Source organism: Aotus nancymaae, unplaced genomic scaffold (genome assembly GCF_030222135.1).
Source record: "Aotus nancymaae isolate 86718 unplaced genomic scaffold, 86718_ANA_hifiasm-v0.15.2.pri h1tg000007l, whole genome shotgun sequence".
Classification (NCBI taxonomy): domain Eukaryota; kingdom Metazoa; phylum Chordata; class Mammalia; order Primates; family Aotidae; genus Aotus; species Aotus nancymaae.
The window spans coordinates 60,835,124-60,856,543 of NW_026988418.1; the positions used below are offsets into that span (position 1 = coordinate 60,835,124).

Below are 21,420 nucleotides of genomic sequence, written 5' to 3' on the forward strand. Positions count from 1 at the left end.
CTGTTGCACTCCTGGCCACAAGTGATCCTCCCACTTCAGCCTCCCAAAGTGTTGTGGATTCCAGGCATGAGCCACCATGCCTGGCCTACGTACTTAAGAGTCTTAAAAATCTTTAAGAGTCACAAGATACGTAATTTATACACAGAAGTATACCTAAAGAAACTGTGTAAAGAATAACAAGACGTCTTTTAAAATGTGCATTATGATTGTGTCTTTCAATCAATAATCTCTTCATATATTGCATTCTTTGTTGACCCTTCTTCTGGAATTCCAGTTGGATGTGAGCAATGAAGCAGTTAGACCTCCTTCAGTCCATTCTCCATTTCTCTTAATGTTTGTATTTCTCATCTTTTTTACATTGAAAATGCAAAACAGGGAGACAGTTTTCTCTGAACAATCTCAGATCACGAATACTCTTTAGCTATGTCTAAACTGCCATTAAAACCTATTCATTATATTTTAAATCAGCCAGATCTTCCCCCTTTTTAAAACTTTAGATAGCAAAAAGAGTTCAAAAACGTCTTTTGTCTTCTTCATCTAAAATTTTAGTTAGTTACCTAAACATTTTACCTTGTGTTTTATTCTTTCAGTAGAGTATATATAGTTATTTTGCCTCTGTTAGTAGGTCTGTTCTTCCTGTTATTTCTGTTGATTTTTGCTTAGGGTGCCATATTTCCTTATATATATATAGTTGTTTTCAACTGTGAACTTTCTGCTTTCCTTGAAAAATTATGCAGTTTTTTTTGGCTAAAATTATGACGCTTTCCACAATAAAGGATTGAATTTCCTGTTGCTATTACCTGGAAGCACTACCAGTTTTGGATAGGTAAATTTTGAGCCACCAAGATGATGTGCACTTGGTGTAAAAATTCACAAGTGTGAAGTGCTTTGCAGATACAGCTTCTAAGGGTCTTCCCTCTCCTCTTCCACAGCATCATTGTAATTTTCATTCAGTCTTTTTGAGGTGATAGAGGGGCAGGTTACTCTTACTATACCCTATGGTAAGGTCACAGCACTTTTGGATCTCTTGCTTTGTAGCGATACAGGTTTTTGATATCTGCTTTGTGGTAACGGACTGTGTGAATCCATCATCACGGTCAAAATAGTGAACATCTTTATCACTCCCAAGAGTTTCACCTTCATATTAACTTTTCTGGATAAATAATTCTAGGCTGAAAGTTTTCTTTCAGTAATTTAAAGATGTTGCTCCAATCTCATTGATCCCATCAAGAAATCTGTTTTGTCTTTGTTCATTTGTTCACACTGTATAGTTTTTCTCTTCTGGTTGCTTTTGATATTTTCTCTTTATCACTGATGTTAAACAGTTTGGAAATTGTAAACCTTAGTGTAGTTTTCTGAATATTTCTTGTACTTGGGGGGATGTTGAGCTTCTTTGAGCTGTAGATCATCGTATCTGAAAAACTTTTGTCCATAACTATTTTTTCTAATACATTTTTCCCTTCCCTCTGTTTTTCTCCTTTGGGGATACCAACTATACATATGTTAGTATACTTATGACTTTTCGTTGCTCACTGTTTTTTTTGATGGGGGCTTCATTTTGGATAGGATTAACAGAAGGTTAGCTATTAACAGAAGAAGAAAAAAGTGATTTTGAAGACAGCAATAAAAAGTGACATCGTGTTCTACTAATGAAGTCTTAGGTAATTGAAATATCAGGTGATGTCACTGTGACCTTTGAGATTTAATTAAAGTTTAGCTTTTGGTCCCTGTTCTATTTATGTGAGGATTTTAATGTTTTTCCCTTACTTCATAGAAATTTCTGCCCTTTTAGGTTGTCCTCACGGTTGCTCGTTGCTCGCATTTGCTACTCTCTGTCAATTTCCTGAACTGTTACAGTTGTTATCATCTCCCTTTCATATATAGCTTAAATAGGAACAATATAAGTTTGCATCAATATAAATTCTAACAATTTAAATCCTTTACCATTACTGCTAAGAATAACAGTGATATTAAATCCTTAGTATGCATTAAATCCTTATGTATATATTAAATCTTTAGTATACATTAAATCCTTAGTATGCGTTAAATCTTTGTATGCCTTAAGTGCTTTGTGTGTTTTGACCAGTTTAATTCTTAGCACAGTCCTGTGCATGTATAAATGATGATTGTTGTATGTTTTACTGGAGAAGAACTGAGACACAGAGGGTTGTCCAAGTCATCCAACTTTAACTGTGAAAATTGGAGTAGTAGTATCTAAGTCATTAAGTTTTTCTAAAGGTTAAATGAGAGAATCCATGTTAAGATACTTAGCACAGTGCCTGAAAATGTAGTAAGTTATCAGAATAGCCTAGCTATTCCTATCTGTAGATGGAGAAATGTTTAGATAAAGTATGATGTTTGGAATTTTCTTCACAGTAATCTAAGGGATGGAGCAGGTGGGTGTATAGATAAAATCAGCCATGAAAGGACACTTTTTGAAAATGGGTGATCAGTTCAGTGGAATTAGACTTCTAATATATGTTTGAATTATTATTGTTATTTTTTTTGGAGACAGAGTCTCACTCTGCTGCCAGGCTGGAGTGCAGTGGCACCATCTTAACTCACTGCAACCTCCTACTCCCTGGTTCAAGAGATTCTCCTGCCTCAGCCTCCTGAGTAGCTGGGACTGCAGGCATGTACCACCACACCAAGCTAATTTTTGTATTTTTAGTAGAGATGGGATTTCACCATATTGGTCTGGTTGGTCTCAATCTCCTGACCCTCATGATCAGCCCGCCTCGGCCTCCCAAAGTGCTGGGATTACAGGTGTGAGCCACCACGCCTGGCCTATATGTTTAAAATTTAATGAATTTTAAAAAATGGAATAACTGAAGAAAAATGAAACTGAGTCAGTTTTATTAAAAAGGTTCTCTTAGATATTCAGAAGAAGCGCTTTTGGATATAATGGCACTTTGGATACATAAAAATGTATCATAGTGCTTTTGGATATAAAGCACTACAATACATTTTTTCCTAGATGTGCCAAAATCAAAACTTATTATATACAGTGACTGTTACTAAGTATAGTACTGTATCACTTGGCAAGTAGAGTACTAGAGCACAGGACTTAGCAAGACCATAGTGTACATTCAGAAGTTTGAAGTTATTAGCTAAGTGATTCTCAACCTTTTAAAAAACACCCAACCTAGATGAGCATGGCAGCTCATGCCTGTAATCCCAGCTACTCGGGAGGCTGAGACAGGAAAATTGCTTGAACCTGGGAGGCGGAGGTAGCGGTGAGCTGAGATTGCACCACTGCACTCCAGCCTGGGCAACAGAGCGAGACTCCGTCTCAAAAACAAAACAAACAAAACAGAGAAACCTGGAATATTTTGGAAAGAATGAGTAATTAGGAAGAAATCGTCCTACCAGATATTAAAAAAAAAACAGTAAAGTAAAAAACTCAAAACACTGTTATACTAGTGAAATCAACAAGAAATAGGAAAAATTAACATAATAGACAATCCAGAAACTGAACTTAGGATATATTTTATTTTATACGTAATGGGTTATATTTTGTTGAATATAAAATACATTATTGATTGTATGACCCAGTATTATACTATGCACCAATAACAGAGGAAAAACTCCCAAGATGGAATTTAATAGAACTACTGTGACAAGGGCTATATCCTCGGTCTAAAGGTCCGTAACAAAGACAAGCACCACACAGAAACAGATCACAAAGAAATGCATTTGCATCTTAACCTTTGCACTGGGTGGAGGGAAGAACATATGTCTCCCCCGAGTGCCAGTGCCCACACAGTGTTGCAGTGTGAAGTCCAAAGGAACTTCAGGCTGGAAACCTGAAGTGGTCTCAGGTCCATAGTGTCCGCAGATGATAGCATAAGCAAATCCAAAGCTTCTCAGGAAGAAGTGGCCTGCACACCAAGCCAACAGAGATCTTTAGGTATTGGAGACTGAAAGGTGACCCAGATCTCAGAGATGCTAACAAAAAAATTTTCATTTTAGAAGCTGTGGAGTATGGTAATGGCATCAACTATTTATGGCTAAAGATGAAGGGTCATTCAATAAATGAGGATGGAAACACAGCTTAGCAACTTGGGATATTAAATAACTACCACCTAGCCTAAGGATAGAACTGAAAACAAGAATCCTTATGAACACAGAAGAAAATAGAAATCTGAGACTGAGAATAACCTTTCTGGCCATGGAAGAAAAAAAAGTGATAGAGAAGCATTTATCTCCTGGAATAAGACAAAATGCAAAATTTCCGTACATCAAAAGGGACCCTGAATAAATTAAAGGCAAGCAAAACTAGGAAAAAATAATAGTAACCTTATTATATCCTAACAGTTTGATATGTGCATGGATTTTCTCCTTGGCCATTTTTATACTAGTGAAAAAATTAGAAACATTGAAAAGGGGAGGAATTGAAGACATTGTAACTCATCTATACTATAAAACATGTTTTTGAAGAAAACTTATTGGCACCAAAAGATTCTTTAAAAATGTTAAATGAAATAAAATGAATCTAAATTATAAAAAATAAAAAACAGCCAGCATGTCTGTCTGCCTGTCTGTCTGTCTGTCTGTCTGTCTGTCTCTCTGTCTCTCTGTCTGTCTCTCTGTCTGTCTGTTGCCCAGGCTGGCCTTGAACTCCTGAGCTCAATTGGTCCTCTTACCTCAGCCTCTCAAGTACCTGGGACTTACAGGTGTGGGCCACTGTGCCCAGCAAAAAACACCCTTTTATTATTTATCTCCCACCCTTTACTCAAGAGCACCGTATTTTCATAAACTTCTTACAGAACTAAAATAAATATATCTTTTCAATAATTAAAAAAACTAAGCATGCTGATTAATTCTGATCAAAATCAGATAATTATACCAAGTTTATATAATTTTAGCCAGAAGCACAAAAAGTTTTACTTAGCCTGTCCTAACTAAATCCTGGGCATACATAATTTTTACTTTATTTTACTTATTTGAAATATGGAGAATAGTTCACTGTGACTAAGAAAGCCCACATTAAGAATTACTGCTTTAGGCTGGGTACAGTGGCTCACGCCTGTAATTCCCAGCACTTTGAGAGGCTGAGGCAGGCAGATTACGAGGTCAAGAGATTGAGACCATCCTGGCCAACACAGTGAAACCCCGTCTCTACTTAAAATATAAAAATTAGCTGGGCGTGGTGGCGAGCGTCTGTAGTCCCAGCTACTCAGGAGGCTGAGGCAGGAGAATAGCTCAACCCGGGAGGTGGAGGTTGCAGTGAGCTGAAATCACACCACTGCATTCCAACCTGGTGATAAAGTGAGACTTTTGTCTGTGGGGCAGGGGGCGGGGGGAGGAAATTACTACTTTAACATGCAAGATTAAAATCTAAGAAATTACTTTGAGATATTTACATATTAATCAAAACAACATTTAATTCATTTGTTGGTTATTCTTCCTCCTCATTTCAGCTGTAATTTTGATTACGTAAAGAAAAATCAGTTTACCTAGGTATATCATATTTAGGAAAATGATGTGTTTGCTTGTTTCTTGTTCATATGAATGTAATTAGATATATTTAGAAATAGGACTTTGAAAAATGTTTATTTTAGGATAAGAAGAATTTATACAAGGTTAAATTTTTATGAGTTAGAATTTTGTGAATTTCGATACTAGTTAACCTTCCTACCAAATGCCTATTTGTTGACATAATCAAATTCTCCTTCAGAAAGGTTGCTTTTTCGTCACAATGTAAATAAAGCTTAAGTCAAAAGGGTTAGCATGGAATCCTCATATTTCTGCTTTATTTGTTCAGATTTAACATAGGAATAGTTTTTATTGGATGTAGAGAAATCATAGTATATGGGATCAATCAAATGTTGCTCTTTAATGAAGGAAAAAATTTTGGTTCCCCTATCCAATAGTAAAGCCTCTTTAAAACTTTCTTGCCGGGCATGGTGACTCACACCTGTAATCCCAGCAGTTTGGGAGGCCAAGGCCGGAGGGCCACCTGAGGTCAGGAGTTCAAGATCCGCCTGGCCAACATGGTGAAATCCTGTCTCTACTAAAAATACAAAAATTAGCCAGGTGTGGTGGTGTAGGTCTGTAGTCCCAGCTAATCGGGAGGCTGAGGAGGAGAATTGCTTGAACCCAGGAGTGGAGGTTGCATGAGCCAAGATCATGCCACTGCACTTCATCCTGAGCAACAGAAGGAGGCTCCATCTCAAAAAAAAAAAATCTTAAAATACTAATGTGCTTTTTTGTGCTGTTAATATCTTATACAAGTTAGAATGTTGCTCAACTTTGTAGACAGTTGAGCTTTAAAAATATTGTCCTTTAAAATGGTAAAATTGGGCTGGACATGGTAGCTAATGTCTATAATCCCAGCACTTTGGCCCAGGCAGGAGAATTACTTAAGACCAGTAGTTCAAGACCAGCTTGGGCAATATGGCAAGACTTCATCTCTACAAAAAAGTGAAAAAAAAGAGCATGTGTCTGTAGTCCCAGCTACCCAGGAGAATGATGCAGGAGGATTGCTTGAGCCCATGAGTTTGAGGCTGCAGTGAGCTGTGATGGTTCCAGTGCACTCCATCCTGTGCGATAGAGTGAGACCCTGTCTTAAAAGAAAAGTTCAGACTGGTAAATTTTATTATGTATATTTTACCACAATAAAATCAGTGCACCAGCTGTTTTCTCTTAAGAGAAATTCCCATATTGCTATACATTTTCTCTCCTACTGTCCTCCATTCTTTCTGTGCCTTTTGTATCCCACTTCTAAGAAAACTTCCCTTCATCTTAACAAACTTTTCTTTAACAGTTTCATAGTCTTCCCTCTTGTCTTCCTTAGCTGAGACTTCCACTGAAGAAACAGCGGACATCTAGATGCTCATAGTATTTCTGCCTTTACTTTTGTGATTTCAGTGCCCATATAGTCAATTACACAGTAATTGTGAACTCCTCATTTCTAGTGATTTGGTTTTTGACTGTGCCTTAGCTAGGCATTCAGTTTTCAGGTTGTACCATGGACCTTGGTATAACTGACACATAAGCTCTCAAATCTGTTGATCTCACTGTCAAAATCAGTTCCAGCTTGTTTGGCTGTACCAACCAGTATTGTACCCTAATCTCTCATATAAGCTACTGTCTTAGAGTTTTAGCTGGTCTTTGCCTTCTATTCCCTTCTTTGGGTCTTTTATATTTCTGTGTGATGATTTTCCTAGAATGTAAGTGTGATTATTATATTCTAGTTAGAATTCTTCAGAGGTTTTCCATTACTTAGAGAATGAAATGCACAAATAGCGTGGTATACTTGGCCTTTCACAGTTTGCCTCTAGATTTTATCAGTTATTGTCTCATATTCTGACTTTTGTATATTTTTCTTTGGCCATATTGAAGTGTTTATGTGCCTCAAGCATGTCTATGTACCTAGCATAAGATGCTATTCTTACTTCTCTGTGATGCTTTGCTTTCCTTGGTATTGAGGCCGATATAGGCAGTGGTTTCTTGTAGGTTATATATACCTGAATTATATCTCTTGTCACAGTATGGTATCATTTTATATTTGTGGCTTTTTTTTTTTTTTTTTTTAGATGGAGTCTTGCTCCATTGCCCAGGCTGGCTGGAGTGCAGTGCAGTGGTGTGATCTCGGCTCACTGCAACCTCTGCCTCCTGGGTTCAAACAGTTCTCCCATCTCGGCCTCCCAAGTAGCTGGGATTACAGGCATGCACCACCATGCTGACTAATTTTTGTATTTTTAGTAGAGATGGGGTTTCACCTTGTTGGTCAGGCTGGTCTCGAACTCCTGACCTCAGGTGATCTACCTTAGCCTCCCAAATTGCTAGGATTACAGGCATGAGCCACCATGCCCGGCCTTTATTTACAAAATGAAATAGAACTAACAAACAAAACTCTTACTCTAGCTTCCTTAAATCCAAAGAAATGTTACTGGTGTCTGTATTTTTACTATTATAATTAGAAAATTTTAACATATAGCACCCATGCTGACAAAGTTAAATTAAAACTGGTGTTGGTGATGTTTTATATTGATATAACCCTTGTGGAAAGTTTGACAGTACATGGCATTCAGAACTGGAAAATTATTTTAGCGTAATTATAAAGACAAGATAAAGAATAAAAGCCAGATGTATATTTGCATGTTTATTATTATTATAATTGCATTTAAAAATGCATAGTTAGGCCACATGTAGCCCACTCTTGTAATCCCAGCACTTTGAAAGGCCAAGGCAGGAGAATCACTTGAGACCAGGAATTTGAGATCAGCCTGGGCAACATAGTGAGACCTTGTCTCCTAAATTGCATTACTGCACTCCAGCCTGGGCAACAGAGTGCAGTAGTGCAGCCTGTCTCAAAAAAAAAAAAAAAAAAAGTAAATAAGTAAATGCATAATTAAAAGATTAAGGAACTATATATTACAGTGGTAGCCCTGATTTTGTGATTTTGTGATATTGGAACTATTGGTGATTTCCTTTCCCTTTATAGTATTTTCTATAATGTGGTTATGTTTTATGATTTAAAATGTATATAACTTAGCCAATATTTGAATTTTTAAAAAGATGTGATCCTGAATCAAAACTCTAATACAAGAGCAACTCAACCATTATGTGAGTAATTTTTTCTTTCATAATGGCCTTTCAGGGTCAGAGTTGGAGGTTGCCAACTAAAAGTTACTATTGAGATAAGGTATGAGTGGCCAGCATAGAGAGTTGATCACTTAATTAAGGTTTCAAGGTTGACTTATGTAGCTGTTCTTCATAAATGTTTTGTTTTAAATGTAGTTTTGTTCTGGTTTTAAGGTACCAGTTTTTGGAAGAAGCTTTTCAAAATCAGAAAGGTGCAATTGAGAATCTACTGGCTAAACTTCTTGAGAAGAAGAATTATGTTCATTTTGCAGCTACTCAGGTGCAGAATAGGTGAGTTTGTTGCCTTAAAGCCATAATTTTATTTTAGAATTATTAAAGAGAAGTTGGTCCAGTTTAAATCTGTTTTCTTGTTAATACATTAAGCATATAAAGAAAACTTTTTTTTTTGAGGGAAAAATGATAGGAATTTGGGATTATAATTGTTAATTAAGCAAAATTTAATTGACCAAACTTTTGTGTATCCTTTTAGGACACATCTTTGACTATTTTATAATTAATAAGACTCTAGTCTGTGTTAAACCTTAAATTTGAAAAAAAAATCAATATGGAAAGAGTTGAATTATACAATTTAAAGTGGAGATTGTGTGGAAGATACAATATAGAGAAGAGAGTATCACTGATGGACAAATTATTTCCCCACCTGTAAAACAAGCATTAAAAACAGTGCTTATCTTATGAATAGCATTATAAGATGAATACATGATACAGTTTCTTGCACATAGTAAGCACTTAGATTTTAGCTGCTGCTATTATATTTATAATTACCATCACCATTATTATTAAAAAATTCTGTTTTGGTATATTTCTAAATAAATTTATTGATAAGTGAGAGTAGGTTCCCTGAGAGAGCAAATTAACAAAGTTATGACTCTTAAACACCAGAAAGGCAAACACTTTGAGCTGGCACAATTAAAACTAAAATTCCTGGGGGTTATTAGGGTTAATATGTATTTATTGTATAGACTCACAAATATTAGGACTTCTAATGAATACTAAAATTAATTTATTATTTAAATGACACATAGTAGATGCTCAAAAGTATTAAATAATTGAATGAATTAGTGAGAAAAGTACTTTACACATGATAGAACTTTTTATGTTAAGAACTAACACCAAAAGAAAATAAAAAGCTCCTCAGAGCTTTTTGATTGTACACACACACACACACACACACACACACACACACACACAATGGTGGGTTTTTGTTTTTGGTGTTTTGGAAATGTTCAGTTGTTTTAGGTTAAACTGGTGATAATGATTGATTTGGAGACGATGACTTTTTCTCAGAAATGGTAGATGGTGTCTCTTTCAAAGGAAATATAGTCAGTTGATTCATAATGGCAGTCCCATATTTTTATACAGATGTTTTGTATGTACATTGTATTTTTAAAAACATTTTGTATATGTCTTCCAGAATCTGTGTACAGAATCTGCTTTCAGCAGAGATGCTAAATGCTTACTGATTTCTATCTTTGGCTCAGTCATTTTACATTTGAAACCTATATTTCTTATCACTAGTTATTAGTACCTTTATATGTTTTTAAAAATGTCTTCCATTCACCTTAGTAAGATAAGGACCGAACTCAAAATTTTCAAGTAAGTGCCAAATGATGTACAGAGGAGGAAAAAACTACATGATTGCTTGGAGTGTATTAAAGTTACTAAATTCAAACTTGTCAATTGAAAGGCAGTTTAGGACCTGAAAGCATGGTTATAGTTTTTACAGAAGTAGAATGTATAAAAACTGAAGGCTACGTCTTATGGTTAGTGGTTGACATTTTATATATTTATATTGGTGGGATTCTCCACTTCCTGTTTTGTAAATACCAACATATCAACTGCTTCATATTTGCACCTAAAATTTCCATAACTGCTTTGAGTGCTTACACTATTTCTAAAACATCTAATAGCTACTCTTAAAAATGGATCGAAAATGTTTTATGCCCTTTACTGTATACAATAGGAAACCGCTTTGAGAATAATTTTCAAGGGAGTATATCAGAACCCACGTTTGAAGCGGCTAAGTTATAAATGAAAATAAATGTTTCTAAGTTTAACGTTTACCCTTTCAAAAGATAATTATTGCATGTGACATTGTCCTTTTGCAGATTGTTCTTGGAAAGCATCAAGATTAAACAGAACCAATGTGCCACATTGGACACTAACCAGCAGTCACTGGTGTTTGGTGTTTGTGCATCATATTTATGTCATAGTTACTTAAGGAGATTGCCATCCAGTGAAAACTGGCCTTATGAACATAATTTAAAATTACTAAATATTAATTTCATTCTTTGTATATGTAACTTGTTTGGACCAAATTGAGTGGTCAGGTCTGCTGAAACATAAGTTGTACATTTTGACAAAGCTTTCATTTTAATTACTTGGTTTAGTGCCCAGTTGGATGAATTTCTGTAACAGTTGATGATTCAGAGACCTAGGATAAGTTGATAACCTAATGATGCATTTCTCTTATTCAGGATAAAAGAAGTAAATGAGACTAACAAACGAGTAGAACAGGAAATTAAAGTGGCCATTTTCACCCTTATCAATGAAATTAATAAGAAAGGAAAATCTCTCTTACAGCAGCTAGAGGTATGGTTCAAAGCCAAAATAAAACAAAAACTGCTTCTCTTGCTCTTTAGCTGTTCTTAATGTTTATTGAAAACTCTTTTAGATGGGTTGGGGGGTATGGAAATAAAAAATTAAAAATAAGGTTTTTAAAATTTATTTTTGGAAAAGACACCTTTTCTAGTTAGTTACTTGTGCAGCCCAATTTAATAACACTGACTTTAGCTGTATACCTTAGGAGACAGTGATATCCTCTTAGAAATCTAATAATTGTTACTAAGGACTGGGCACGGTCACTCACGCCTGTAATCCTAACACTATGGGAGGCCAAGGCAGACAGATTGCTTGAGCCCTGGGTTCCAGACCCACCCGGGCAACATGGCGAAACCTGCCTCTACAAAAAAATTAAAAATTAGCCAGGGTGGTGGCATGTGCCTGTAGTCACAGCTACTTGGGAAGCTGAGGTGGGAGGATCGACTGAGCCCAGGAGGTCAAGGCTGCAATAAGCTGTGATTGTGTCACTGCACTCCAGCCTGGGCAACAGAGTGCAACCCTGTCTCCAAAATGGAAAAAAAAGAAAAAGAAATGTTACTAAAATGTGATGTACATGAAGGCAAAGCAGTCCCACCACATTTCTTCCCCACCCGCTTAAGTTGGGGCCTCAATTTAACTTTTCCATTTAGATGCATGTTGGGCTTCTGCTTGAGTCATTTATGTGTTACACCTTATTTTAAAAATATTTCCATAGTTTTGCAGAAAATGCTGCTTATTTTGAAATTTGTAAACCTTAAACTTAGTGATAATTTTGTGATATTAGGTATTTATGTTGCATATTTTGAGGTTAATTTGTAGATGTAAGTTTCTAGATGAAAATCTAGTCAGTTTGTGAAATCTAAATTTTTAATCAAAGACTCTACTGCCCATTTGATTTGTTTTAAGCAAATTTCAAATGTGAGTTTTCTGGGAAATTGAAGTTTTAGAAAGAAAAATGTTTCCTGATTAAAAATTTCATGCTCTTAACTAGGCTCAGATGATAAGGGGATTATTTTTTCTACAGCATTGAATAGTAATAATGAAATGATGTATTTGACTACTTTACTTCCATTAACTTCAAATTGTTGATTTTTTTTTTCTGTCCCATCTCTTCATAGAACCCTTTAAAAATATTAGGCACATAGTTGCATACAAATCAAATTATGTCAGCAGAATGTTATCTCTAAATGGAATACATCTTTCCAGTGAAACACAGTTTGTGAGATTAAAAGTACTCTTGGCCGGGCGCGGTGGCTCACGCCTGTAATCCCAGTACTTTGAGAGGCTGAAGCAGGCAGATCACAAGGTCAGGAGTTTGAGACCAGCCTGGCCAACATGGTGAAAGCCTGTCTCTACTAAAAAAATACAGAAATTAGCCAGGCATGATGGTGTGCTCCTGTAATCCCAGCTACTTGGGAGACTGAGGCAGGAGAATTGCTTGAACTCGGGAGACGGAGGTTGCAGTGAGCCAAGATCACACCATTGCATTCCAGCCTGGGTGACAGAGCAAGACTCTGTCTCAAAAAAAAAAAAAAAGAAAAATGAAAAGTACTCTTGTGCAGATTGTTAAAGTTATGGGGTTCCTTTCCTACTGCACACCAGTCTGTTGCATTTAACCCTAATAGATTTTTTTTCCCCCAGAAGGACCCATGTGAGTAGAGAGCCCTTAGTAACTATTTTTGATACACTTAAACTTACTGTAAATTCATTTTAGCTGTATGTCTATAAAGTAGTATTTGTAAAACCCTTTCAAGAGTTTCTGAATTAAAGGATGCCTCTTAAGATTCCTTGAGCCTGGGTAGCAGACTTTGCAGTGAACCAGGATTGCAACACTGCTCTTTAGCCTGGGGGACAGAGTGAGAACCTGTCTCAAAAAAAAAAAAAAGCCTCTTAAGGCTAACTTGTATACAAATAACTAATGATAAATACACCACATACTACTAACATGGTAATTTTAAAAATAGATGTTTTCTAGTGTAGTATGTCCGTATGTAGAAGAGACGTTTTCCTAAGCTTTACAAAAGGAGTGTAATAAACTAGACTTCAGTCATTTGAATACTTTTATCCATTGATTTACATTATAAAATGAACAACTTCTTTCCTTAGGAAAAATATTGTCCAGAAAACCAACTTGAGTTGTTTTTGGGAGAAAGTTCTTAAGAAACAAGTAGATGAGTTGTTTAGCATTCTGAATGTCAAAAGTGTGTAGGACATTACCCATCCCTCCTGGGGTGATTTTAGTTCCCATAAAGCAGTTTATTTTTCCTTTGCAGTGTTTCTCTGAAATTGGTTTTTCCAGTTTGGTCAGTCCTCACTTCTTTGTTCTTTATGAACTTCTGTCGTATCAAAAGTTTCCTTAATTCTGCTTTTAGAACTCTGGAAGTTACCTTTTTCATTTGTTTTGGATATTTAAGAGAGATTTTAACTTCATTCTTATGCCACACCAGGAGGTGGCACTGGTGACACAAAATTTTTTGACCTATAAAGTATAGAGTTAAGATTACATAAATTTATTTCTAAAGTTAACTCCTTATGCTATAAATACCATATTTTTATATTAATAGGAAGACACTATTTTTAACAGACGTGTTGATAGAAAAGAGACAGTAACTAACGTTAATTTCTATATGTGGAATATCCTTTTTAGCTTAGAGAACTAAGTTTTAGTTCCACTTTTGTTAGTGGCTTTTCCTTTGATTGATGATAGGCTAGCTAAATAATCATGGAGCTTATTCAGTTATCCCATTTTTAAAGGAAGTATAGGTATTGTGCCTATTTGCATTAGAAACTTGGGGTTGATCTTTTTTCATACAGAATTCTTCAGCAAAGCTCTTGTTCTATTTCAGAATGTTACAAAAGAAAGGCAGATGAAGTTACTACAGCAGCAGAATGACATCACAGGCCTTTCCCGGCAGGTGAAGCATGTTATGAACTTCACAAATTGGGCAATTGCAAGTGGCAGCAGCACAGCATTGCTGTACAGCAAGCGACTGGTGAGACACATACTGTTTTTATTTTTCTTAATGGATTTTATTAAGATATTATTTATATTCAGTGAACTGCTCCTGTTTAAAGTATACATTTTAATTTTGGCAGATGTACCACCACCACATCAAGATACAGAAAACTTCCATGACCCCCCCAACTTTCCTTGTTCCCCTAGGCAGCCACTAATCTAGTTTCTATCATTTTTTACAATTTCATATAAGTGGAATTATCTAGTATGTCCTCTTTTGAAGATACCTAGTATCTTAATGAAATTTATTACCCAAAATGGCAAAAATTCAAGCATGTACATTTGATTTGATTGCTAACTTTAAATATTGACACTGCCTAATCTGAGGCTGACATTGTGAGAATATATGTGCTTTTTTTCTTAATGTCTTTATCTTATGTTTTCCCAATTGATATTTGATTTTGAGACTAATGTGGATGTTTTTCCCTTTAAGATTACTTTTCAGTTGCGTCATATTTTGAAAGCACGGTGTGATCCTGTCCCTGCTGCTAATGGAGCAATACGTTTCCATTGTGATCCCACCTTCTGGGCAAAGAATGTAGTCAATTTAGGTGAGAAATAATGGGTTTTATGAATATAATTTGGAACACTGAATTAGGAGGAGAAGACATCTAAAGCAAATTTAGATAAAATTTTTAACTTTAAAATGTAAAACTACTTAGAAAGTATGTTATTCATTGGAAACTCACTTTAGCTGTGGTTTTGTATGGCTGTCATTACATCTTAAGAAAGTTGAGAGTCTACTCTGTATATTGTTTTTTAATGTGTACTGTTTCTAGACCCCCAATCCTCCATCTTTTAAATTTATATTGACTGTTTTATATAGAAATCTTAGCAAATGGTTCATTGTCTGGAGAATTTCATAGATGTTTAGTTGTTTAAGCTGTATTGTGCATTAGCGGCGGACTTTTGGGATGCTGATGTGTCCAATAGTTATGTCTTGAGGAATGTTTGAAAGATAAGAGTAGCTCTTCACATGGAAGAGAAATGGATTTTGCTTTTGTTACAGCATAGTAGAGAGCTAAAGACCATAGATGAAAGTTACAGAGAGCTCAAATAAAACACATACGCACAAACTTCCTAGCAATTAGAGAGCTGTCTGCAGATTGAGTTAACTCACTTTCGGAACAGTTAAGTCCTAAACAGTGGGAATTATAAAAGCAGAGGCTGGTTGGCCTCCTGTTTACAAAAAAATAAAACTTAATGTTTGTATAAAAGAAAAAAATTATATTCAAATTTAGCTATAGCCTCAGTTCTGGCATCAGCCACCTGTTTTTGTGTGACATCGTAGCTAAGAATGGTTTTTACATTTTCAACTGGTTGTAAAAACAAACAAAAACCAAGGACTGTGAGACAGAGCTTATGTAGCCTGCCAAGCATAAAATATTTACACTATGGCCCATTACAGGGAAAGCCTGTTGACCTGTCCCTTAAATCACATCTTCCTAAAATTTGGTTTCTATCCCTAGAAAGCAGTGGCTCTGTAAAAAGCAAGGAAAACCATCACTTCTAAGGATATAAATTGTTTAAACCATTCAGTATTTCCACAGAAGTTGATTTTGTGGCATTGTAATGCTCTGCCTTGCACATTTTAGCAATTCAAAGGCAGATGGAATCAGCATTAGCAATCTTGAGTATCCCTCAGTAAGTATTGTCATGGGAGAATTGATTTAGATTGATTAGACAGACCTCATCTAATACCTCTTATAATCTCTTAATTTTCTGTACATCTGTATAAAAAAGAGTAAGGACAGAAAATATATTTTTCTGAATAACCAAAAGTCATTTATTCAGCTTTGGAATGTATTAAGTTTCTGATCATCATCATCTTTAAAGGGACTCCATTTCCTGCTGTACTGTTGGAGCTTTGAGGTGCTGATAGTTGTCAGAGAAAAGAGGAAAACATGGTGATTACTCAGCAAAATAGATGATTTAGTTGATTATATGCAAATTCTTCTCATGTTTTAAATTTTTCAGGTAATCTAGTAATAGAGAGTAAACCAGCTCCTGGTTATACTCCTAATGTTGTAGTTGGGCAAGTTCCTCCAGGGACAAACCACATTAGTAAAACCCCTGGACAGATTAACTTAGCACAGCTTCGACTTCAGCACATGCAACAACAAGTGTATGCACAGAAGCATCAGCAGTTGCAACAGATGAGGTTGCAGCAACCACCAGCACCTGTACCTACTACAACAACAACAACACAACAGCATCCTAGACAAGCAGCCCCACAGATGTTACAACAACAGGTAAGTATGCATTACTGCATTATTGATAGAAATTATAAAGCCCCCAGCACTATACTTTTTTCTATATTAGATAAGTTACACATTTCAAGGTTACTAGCAGGACTTTGAGCAGAGCTCAAACGTTAGCGTTTAAATATTTGCTCTGGTTATGATGGTGATGTAAGGGAGGTGTGAAGAAAGGAAGTAAGTAAATAACTTCTCTTGGGAAACAATTAATTAATACTCTGGAAGGATATAACTTCTCATCCTTTCACATCAGATCTTTTTTGTTTTCCACTTAAAATTGTGTGGACCAAAGGACCAGATTGTTTCTGCCTAGGATCTGATGTGTTCCTTAGGCGTTTGTTCAAATCATTCCTATCTCTGCGTATCTTTTGCTCTCTCCACTGCCATCCCAATTAAAACTATTACTCCAGGATGGGGTAAGTTAATGTTGATACGCTTTAAACACACATACAGAGAAAAAGAGAGGGAGCGGGAAAGAGAGAGATAAAAGGGAAATTTGGGAGTGATACACAAACTAGTCATTACCAGTCATCTGGAGACTGGGGCTAGCGGTAAGAATTATTTATACTTTTTACTTTGTACCCTTTTATCTTGACTCAATTATTTTTATAATTGAAAGATAAATTTATTTTAAAATTATTAAATTGCAATTTCTACTTTTTGTAGCCTCCTCGATTGATCAGTGTGCAAACAATGCAAAGAGGCAACATGAACTGTGGAGCTTTTCAAGCCCATCAAATGAGACTGGCTCAGAATGCCGCCAGAATACCAGGGATACCCAGGCACAGCGGCCCTCAATATTCCATGATGCAGCCACACCTCCAAAGACAAGTATGCCTAGAGTTACATTTGTAAGAATCCTACAATTTTAAAACTAAAAGACACCATTTTTCTTAAGCACTTTTTGGGAGCAGGTCATTGATATGTTTGAGAATTTGATTAATGCCATATATCTTCTTATCCCAGAAAAGTAAACATACACATAACATTTTGTATTTAATTTAAAGAGCTTTTTAAAATCCCTTTAAGTGCATCATATACTATGGCTTAATAAACCCTGATGTAGTTAACGCATTCAGTTTATAGAAGTGAAAAGCAAATCTAATGAGCTGATGATTTTACCTACAATCACAAGAGGTAATGATAAAATAGCAAGAAACTTAGTTTCCTGAAAATGCTCCTCTGCTCTATTAATGTGACTTTTGATCCTAATATATAAAAAGGGCTTTGAGAGTAGTAGGGCTAACTATATCTATATCTATATCTATATCACCTTTACTCTAATATTGTTCATTTTAGGATGTAAATACTCTTTAATAAGTGTATTTAGAGACATGTTTTATAATTTTTGCCCAAATAGTAAGTTATGTTTATGTGGGAGATGAATATAAAGTGAGGTTACTTTTTAATAGAATTTCTAGTTACAAGATAATAGAGGTCTTTTTTTAAACTCTTAGAATTATGTTTCTTAAAATGTGTTCTAAAAACCATGAGAATTACCAGTCAGCTTGGGTGGGGTGAGGGACCTTGTAAGAATAGATTCCTAGCCATAATCACTGAATCAGAGTTTCTACGAGGGGAGTACTCAGTGATATTTAAATTTGTACAAAGTCTCTCAGGTCAATCTGCATACTAAAGTTGAAGAAATGCTGTCCTTTAACAGTAGTCCTTCGGCTTTTTGGTCCATGTACCCCTAGAAAGTGCTTTTTAAAATACACACTTCACTCCAGCCTCAGTAACAAGAGCGAAACTCTGTTGCAAAAAAAAAATACACACTTCTTAGCTGGGAGTGGTGGCTCATGCCTGTAATCCCAGCTTTTTGGGAGGCCTAAGCAGGAGGGTTGCTTGAGCCCAGGAGTTCAAGACCAGCCTGGGCAACATAGTAAGACCGTGCTTCTATTTAAAAAAAAGAAAGAAAGAGAGAGAGAGACAGAGACAGAGACAGAGAGAGAGAGAGAGAAAGAAAGAAAAATACATACTCCCTCACATTGAAGGCTTTCATTTAAAATTTCTATTATAGGTTTAAGTTTAAATAGTTTCAAAAGCTATACTTTATAGCATATAATAAATATTGATGGTATAAAGTTAAAAAACCTCTACATTATTTTAAATGAATTCACCAGAATTCCAAATACCCTAGCAAGCTCTCCTTGGACTTGATTTTCACTTCTACTTCCTCAACAGAGTTTAATCTTACTGTAATACAGTTTTGTTTGATAGATATAGATTAGACTGTTGTAATTTTCTGCCAGAAAAAATGTTTATTGTAATAAATTGTTAAATTTCCCGTGACAATAAGGTTATTATCAAGCTTTGAAACTTTTTCTGTGGACCAAATTAACATTATATTATACAATTGTTGAAACAAAATGCGTCGATTTACATGGTTTAAGAATATTAGAAGATACAAAAGTCTTTGGATATACATTTCTTTGAGCTAGATGGAGACTTTTTATCTCCTGCTTTTGGTTATGTATGTTTGTATGCTGTTACTTTTTTTCAAAATAAGTCAGAATTCGACACTGGTTTTTATTACTAGTTTTTTTGGACTTGTTTTTATGTAATGCTCAGGAAACTTGTTTTCAAAATTATGTATTTGGGAATTAAAATAATTTTATCATAGTAATATCCCTCAATTCTTTGAATTTTTTTCTAGATTATAAGCTGAGAAAACAATCTATCAAAACTATTTAAAAACTTTTCATCAGTGACAACTTCCTCAGGTTCTCATTTTTGTTAAACGTATTTGTTACCCAGGTTTTGGAGTCACACACCCAACATCATTCTTTCCAATTGTACTGTTAGTTATTTCTGCAGGTTTTTTTCCTTCCTGGTGCAGTGTTCCTAGAATAAGATTTAGGAATGGTCAAAGGGATGGTGTTCTTTTGTCAGGGGCGGGGGAAGGGCAGTTGTGAAAGTGGTGGAAAAGAAGATCCAACAAACAGAGCATGGCACATTCTCAGGCAAATCAGATTTTTTTTTTTCTTTTTAAAGAGTACATACAAAAGGTTGAGGATCTGAACATTTATTGCCTTCAGTCTCTTCACATAATCATGTATCCCTTAGTTCATGGAAGGCCTTCAAGTATTTCCAGGAGCCAAGGATACCTTGTCAGAGCACAGAAGCTACACAATCAGACTAATGAATCATCTCAGAACATTTTCCTTAGACTTTGGGTATACCCCTACAGAAATCACTGAATGTTATTAAGCATTTTTAGTTTTTAAATACTTCAAATAATTTATTTATATGTGTATAATTTGTTTTCTAAAGATTTTTTTCTGTATTGTCTTAAGTGATCCGCATGACAGCCTTCATAATCAAACAAGTGAGGTATTGTTATCTACATTTCTAAATGACTGAGATTATGTGATTTGTCTAAGGTCACACAGTATTAGAGTCAGGACTTGATGCCATTTTTCTTTTCTGTAAATTCATTGTTCTTCCTACCACATCAAGCTGCATTACATAATTGTTTTTATTAGAAAAATGACTAAGGGTGGAAGAGGAATATAGACAGAATGGTAGTTGTCTTACCCTGGTGTTTGAAAACTTGGAGGCTTACAGATCCTCTGTTACATACTTTCTTGTTCTGAAATAGCATCATATCACCAGGCTGACATGTTGGGAAATTGTTGGCAAGTCTGTCTTTCCCTAGATACTACACAAAAATGAATAGAAAAATGAAAAGGCTAAGTTTGAACTCTTTCTCCTGAATAAGTTTGAAAAGGTCCGTTTTATTTCTTCTGTTTCCTTCCTAAACTAAACATCGTAAAGATATAGTTTATATTCAGCTATTCTGGCAGATCAAGTAATGACAATGTCTTCTTTCTTATTAGCACTCAAACCCAGGGCATGCTGGACCCTTTCCCGTAGTATCGGTACATAACACCACAATCAACCCAACGAGCCCTACTACAGCAACTATGGCAAATGCAAACCGAGGTCCCACCAGCCCATCTGTTACAGCAATAGAGCTAATTCCCTCAGTTACCAATCCAGAAAACCTTCCATCGCTGCCAGATATTCCACCCATACAGGTTTGTATTTAAGTTGAATGAAGCTTCATTAAACTTAATGTTAATTAGAGAGTTAGAGTATTTATTTTATTTCAGGTGTTTTTTTAAAATTCAGAATCAACATTGCCTAGAAATTTCTAAAGTGTAAAGTCTGAATCACTAAAAGTCTCCAGTCTAAGTGAAACTTTGAACCTTTCATCGACATCCTCTCTTTCCTCAATCCCCACCCACCTTCTCAAGCCTCCGGTTAACCACCTTTCTATTCTCTGTTTCTATGAGATGGACATTTTTAGTTTCCACATGTAAGTGAGATTAGTCAGTTTTTGTCTTTCTCTGCCTGGCTTATTATACATAGCATAATGTCCTTTGGTTCCATTCATGTTGTTGCAAGATGACAGAATTGCCTTCTTTTTAGAGGCTATATGATATATTCCATTGTATATATATACCACATTTTAAAAAATCCATTCACCCATTGATGGACACTTAGATTGCTTACATATCTTGGCTATTGTAAATAATGCTGAAGTGAACATGGAAGTGCAGATAATTTCTGATATACCAATTTCAGTTCTTTTTGGATATAACTTTTAGTGATCTCTTGCATTTCACAGTGACCACAGTTGACTGATAGTGTATTATATATTTAAAAATTGCTAAAATGGATTTTTAATATTCTCACCACAAAAAAATGATGGGTTAGTGGGGTTAGATGTCTTCATTAGCTTGATTCAATCTTTCTATAACCCAGATCAGAACATTACATTGTACACCATAAGTAGACACAATTGTTATTTGTCAGTTAAAGAAACAAAGTTAAATCTAAATATTTGAGCCTTGAAAAGTTCGTTTGCTAAAACTAGCATTTCTCAATATTTTAAAGTTCTGGGGAATTGAGTGTCATATGAATAGC

General features: G+C 35.4%; 1 protein-coding gene across 2 annotated transcripts in view; it reads left to right on the forward strand.

The window, feature by feature from the left end:
- The window catches only part of TRIM33 (tripartite motif containing 33), a 126,559-nt gene that overhangs the window by 78,453 nt on the left and 26,686 nt on the right, over positions 1–21,420 (forward strand). For both annotated transcript variants that reach the window (XM_021672716.2, XM_064372674.1), the window contains exons 5-11: positions 8,767–8,883; positions 11,091–11,205; positions 14,061–14,207; positions 14,664–14,781; positions 16,208–16,482; positions 17,155–17,319; positions 20,328–20,528. In XM_021672716.2, the coding sequence (XP_021528391.2) occupies positions 8,767–8,883; positions 11,091–11,205; positions 14,061–14,207; positions 14,664–14,781; positions 16,208–16,482; positions 17,155–17,319; positions 20,328–20,528 (1,138 nt within the window). The remainder of the gene's footprint in view (positions 1–8,766; positions 8,884–11,090; positions 11,206–14,060; positions 14,208–14,663; positions 14,782–16,207; positions 16,483–17,154; positions 17,320–20,327; positions 20,529–21,420) is intronic.